Raw genomic sequence first — 5500 nt, forward strand, 5'->3', positions numbered from 1 at the left:
TGTTCTTTTTTTATTTTATTTTTTACTTTGTTCTTGATTTGTAGTAGAACGTTATTGGCAGAATACACCTGCGCAGTTTCAGCGGCACAGACGACGCACTGCCTATTATTTATGCTGCGATAGGGACACACACAAACACACACTCTCTCTCTCTCTCTCTCTCTCTCTCTCTCTCTCTCTCTCTCTCTCTCTCTCTAAAGAACACACATCCACCCCATTCGCCCTTTCCCTCATCACTCATCCTCTGTCCCCCACCACCCCACTGTGTGGCTGTACATCCCATCACCCTTCACATACATCCCCACCCCGACCACATTTCTAGCTTAAAGGTACTGAACTTGTCAAATCCAGGTGTACGGAGCCCCTGGGGCTTTTAGTCATACCTCAGGCAGCTATCCATTAGAAGAACTACCAAGTTTCATTGACTTGCACCCAAAAGAGTCAAGAACTGCGATTTTTTTACGAATTAATTTCGTACTCGGACCCGGCTGGTCTTGGCCTATTTTTGGATCTAAATTTAGATCAGGTAGATCACCACATCATGCACAAAAAGACACGTCACTAAGCAAACTATGTCAGACGTCATCATGAGTTTGTGTAAAATCACTCAGTTGAATCGAACTCCGACCAAACACCACGTAATAACTAGGTTAATTTATGCACTCGCGTGAACAAGAAACTGTCGAGCTTCACAGATGTCGTCGTTGGGTAGTTTTGGGTTTGTTTTATTACCATAGGAGGATTTTTGAACTGTAAATGCACTCAGCTGCAACAAAAACGCAAAACGAAGGCTGTGAGCTGCACTGTGCCTTTAACGAACATGCACCGCTATCCTCCTTTATTTTGTATTGATTCTGAGTTTTCAGTTTGGTCTCATTTCCTTACGGATAAGTAGAGCAAAAACTGAAACAAAAATCAAACATACTATAATTTTGCACACACAAAAGGTAAGTGTCCGTGAAAATGGGAATTATCTTAGGCCAAAAAAAAAATAGGTCTGTTTACGGTAACATAGGCCAAAAAAATAGGGTCGGTAGGTCGGGATTTTTTTTTTTTTTTTTTTTTTTTTTTTCCAAAAAAACCATATTTTTACGTTATTTTGCCAAAAAAACAAGATATTTTTATTTTTATTTTATTTTTTTCCCAAATGCCAAAAAAAAGTCCAGGGTCGCGCGAAAAAACTAGGGTCGGTCGGGTTACCGTAAACAGACCTATTTTTTTTTTTGGCCTCATGAAAATTCATTTCTTTTGCATGACAATGTATTGTTATTTTTTTTAATGATGTGGTTTTGGCGCTAGTAAGCTCGTTCCTACCTTTCCGGTAGATGACAGGCATCTGTGTTTTCATCAGCTCTATCATCTCTTCGCTATTGCCCTCAGCGTTGAACTGCACCCTGGCCTTCTCGGCCGCCATCTTCTTCATCCGGTCAAAGCTGCACTCCTCCGCTATCTGGTCACACAGGTCATTGCTGACCGGCAGACGCAGGAAGCTGGCCAGCTGCTTCACACTGTCTACTGGGTCCTGTTGGTTTCAAATAAGCCATTTTAACAACAGTTACAATCATGACATGTAAACAGAATACACAGGTAACAGCAACAAGCTAGAAGCTTATAGTGGTGTTCCTGCGTGGGCATTACAACGTAAGGCGAGGGCCCCAAAGGGGGGGGGGGGGGGAGGGGGGTATCATCACGATCACAGGAAGGGAAATTTTAGCTTTCACGATCACAGTTACCTTGATTTTTGTTTTCACGATCACAAACACCTTGACGAATAGAGGTTCATAGAGTGATACAGCTGTGAAAAATGTACGTTGAAAATAAAATGCTTTGCAATAATGCCCATCACGATCACGAAAACAAATGACGATCACGATCACGAGACTTGATTGTTTTGTCATCACGGATCACGGGCAAAGTCCCATCACGACCACAGAAATGGAAATGTCGGCAATCACGGTCACAGAAAGGTAAAAAAACGCCAATTACGATCACGACTTTAAACCCTTTGGGGCCCTCTAAGGCGGTAACGGCTGAACAATTCGTCTAAATAAACCAAATCTATGAATAACATAATAAACCAAATCTATGAATAACATAATAAACCAAATCTATGAATAACATAATAAACCAAATCTATGAATAACATAATAAACCAAATCTATGAATAACATAATAAACCAAATCTATGAATAACATAATAAACGGGGTCCTGTTAGGAATGGACGTTGTTTAACTCAAACATGATTCGCTAAAGGTGACACTATGGGGTCACACAGTTTAGGTCGTGTTACATCAGCATCCTATCCTACCAAAAATGGTGATTGCATTCCATTCAATCTGAAACAAGCATATAATGCTGCGTCGCTCACAAGAAATAACGGTTTGAGGTTTGACGAAAAAAAGAACAGGGCCTGAGTACGATGATAAATACAAGACTTATTGTACAACCATTTGAAAAATACATACATCCCCCGTGGCTGCCCGCATAACGAAATCGTTTTTCTCGTGTTTTGAACTTGCCAGTGTTACAGCACAGAGCAGAGTCCGTCCCGCACCTTGCTTTGTGTACATCACGTGGCCACCCAAACACCCGCACAACGCAACATTTTCACGAGAAAAACACGTTTATTTATTTGCTTTGTCTGAATTACACATTTATATTTACATTTACCACTGACACACCAAATTGTATACTTTAGTTTGCAAGTGAATCGTTATCATACAAAATAACGTTATCACGAGACGAACAGAGATCTCAGAGATCGTCTGCTTCACAACTGTTTCGCGCAAATCGTGTAATATCTATTTTTGCGGAAACCTCCCAAAGAAATGCAATCTCAGCGGCTTCCACCTGCAACATAGTCGTGCTTATTTGGAATGTGACTTACTGAACTTCGTCAGTCACACCTATCTCGAAAACTAAGCGTCGCACAGAACCAGCGCCCTTCCATTAATACCAATCATCAGAACCAGGCACACGTGTGTGCACAGGCGATTCGTTTGTGCAAACTGGCATCATTTCCTAAAGGAAAGCCTTTTCAAAAAGTAAAGGGAAAGGCAAACCTTTTTCACGTCTTCGTAAGCCATGTTGATGAAGGGAATCTGGGGATGTTGCTGCTGAAACTCGTGCATCTGTCTCATGTATCTGAAGTATGGTCCGAGCATAACTGCAAATCAGGGTACGAAAACTAATCAACCTATCAGAGACTGAAAGACATTAATAAAGAAAGGGTTAGTAAAGAAAGAAAAAAAGAGAGAATATAGAAAGAAGGATAGAAAGTAAGAAAGAAACAAATAAACACACAAACAAAGAAAAAGAAAGAAATACAGAAAGAAAGAAAGAAAGTGAAAAGGCACCGACAAAGAATGAGAGGGCGACGGGGGGAGGGGAGGGAGAGAGAGAGAGAGAGAGAGAGAGAGAGAGAGAGAGAGAGAGAGAGAGAGAGGGAGAGAGAGGGAGAGAGAGAGAGACAGACAGACAGAGAGAGAACGACGACGACGATGGAAAGAGACAAACCTAGAGAGTAAGATATCTATCAACAGAGACAGACACCAATAGACGGAGAGGCTACATGACAAACAAAGACAGAGAAAGAATCAGAAAGAGACGGCAACCAGACACAGACGCCCATGGAAAACAGCGACACACACAAACAGACAGAGCAGGATAACAACGCAGGTACAGAAACAGAGATTGGACTATTTAAGACTCACCCTTGTCACTGAAAAAGAAGTGTTCGAAAAAGCTCGCGAAAGAGTCGGCAGCTCCTCCCGAAGACACCTGCATCATCATCGATGACTTTGTCATGTGGTACAGCGACACGCAGATGTCCTTGGGGTTCCGGTACACGTGCACCAGTTTCAGCCGCCTCGCTTTCATCTCCGGAACCGGAAGCATGGAGAACGGAAGGTGCGTGTTGAAGGTGCGCGGAGATGGCGTGCTGTTGAGAATCTCGGTGTCGACAGCTTCCATCATGAGTTGCTCTTTGGTGTTCTTGTCGTGTTCTGCGCGGCCCTTCCTCAGCATAGAGATGACCTCCCACAGCCAATGGGTCCCTGGTTGTAGGTGTAACCAACAAATTTGTCAAGTTCTTCATATTATGCTTTTCTTCTTTTTTTTATTTTTTTTTTTTTTTTTTACTATTCTGCACCATTTTATTTCTTCATTGTTTCTTTACTGCAAGTGAGTGTGTGTGTGTGTGTGTTTGTGTGTGTGTGTGTGTGTGTGTGTATGTGTATGTGTGTATGTATGTATGTGTGTGTGTGTGTGTGTGTGAATAGAATAGAATAGAATAGAATAGAATAGAATAGAATAGAATTTATTGTCATCAACCCTTAAGGATATTGACACAAGTTGTACAATAAATGAATGGATAAATAATGTACAAATTATTTCATTCAATATTGAAACAATTAAAAACAAAGGCTCCAAGCAATTTTTGAATTTTTTCGTCTTTTTTAAATAACAGATCGCTTGGTTTCCTTAAGTCACAGTTTGATACTTCTTCTTCTACTAACTTTTTTCTAATATTGTTAAATTTCTTGCAATTGTCTAGAAAATGTAGCTCATCTTCAATTACTTTACATGTATTACAGAGGCGATTCTCTCGCAATATTCCTCTATGACGCCCAGTCTCAATTTTTAAAGAATGTGTGCTTGTTCTTAATTTTGCTAGAGCTTTTCTATGATTTATATTTCAAATATAAATTAAATAGGCTTGTATTGTGTATCGTTCTGTAATTAGTGAATAAAACTCAAGTCTTAAACATTTTTCAGATTTTTTGTTTTTCCAAAATAAAACGTATTCATTCATAATTTTTTGTTGTATAGCAAATTGTAATTTATTAGCATTAAATGTAAATTGGTTTTTCCAAACATGCTCAAATCCTACAAGTGATAATAATTGTTTAATAAATTGCAACCATGGACTTGTTTTAGAGCTAGATATCATCAAACTGTATAAATTATGTAATAAAGACTGTTGATTTGAATCTAAGATATGTCCCCAAAATCCTATGACTTGTGATATCATCTTTATACTTAGTGGAAATCTTCCCAACTCTCCTAAAACTGGAAGCCACATTGCTTTCTTGTGTACTCCTAAAATAAATCTACAAAATTTTACATGTGTAGATTCACTTGGACATTTATTTGATAAGCAATTCTCAAAAACTGAATGAAGATTTGAGATATCTTTCTTGTTAGTAAAATTATATGGAAACCAAACCTCAGCTCCATATGTTAAAATTGGATGTACTAACATGTCAAATAGATGTAGTATAGTTTCTGTCTGAACATTTTCATTTATAAATGCTTTACGAAGATAATACGCTGCTTTGTTACCTTGCTTATTCAAATGATTTTGCGTTAAATCAAAATTACCATTTTTATGAAATATTACGCCCAGATATTTATATTGATCTGTTACTTGTATTATGTCCTCACCACATGTGTGTGTGTGTGTGTGTGTGTGTGTGTGTGTATGTGTGTGTGTGTGTG

At 39.1% G+C, this 5500-nt stretch overlaps 1 protein-coding gene across 1 annotated transcript in view; it reads right to left on the reverse strand.

Annotated features, from left to right (window-relative positions):
• LOC138976429 (amine sulfotransferase-like) overlaps positions 1-5500 on the reverse strand; it is a gene marked incomplete in the record, with an annotated part of 19964 nt that overhangs the window by 2264 nt on the left and 12200 nt on the right. Inside the window, 3 exon segments of the mRNA XM_070349288.1 lie at positions 1315-1522; positions 3064-3167; positions 3715-4056. Coding sequence (XP_070205389.1) covers positions 1315-1522; positions 3064-3167; positions 3715-4056 — 654 coding nt within the window.

Source organism: Littorina saxatilis, linkage group LG9, assembly GCF_037325665.1.
Source record: "Littorina saxatilis isolate snail1 linkage group LG9, US_GU_Lsax_2.0, whole genome shotgun sequence".
Classification (NCBI taxonomy): domain Eukaryota; kingdom Metazoa; phylum Mollusca; class Gastropoda; order Littorinimorpha; family Littorinidae; genus Littorina; species Littorina saxatilis.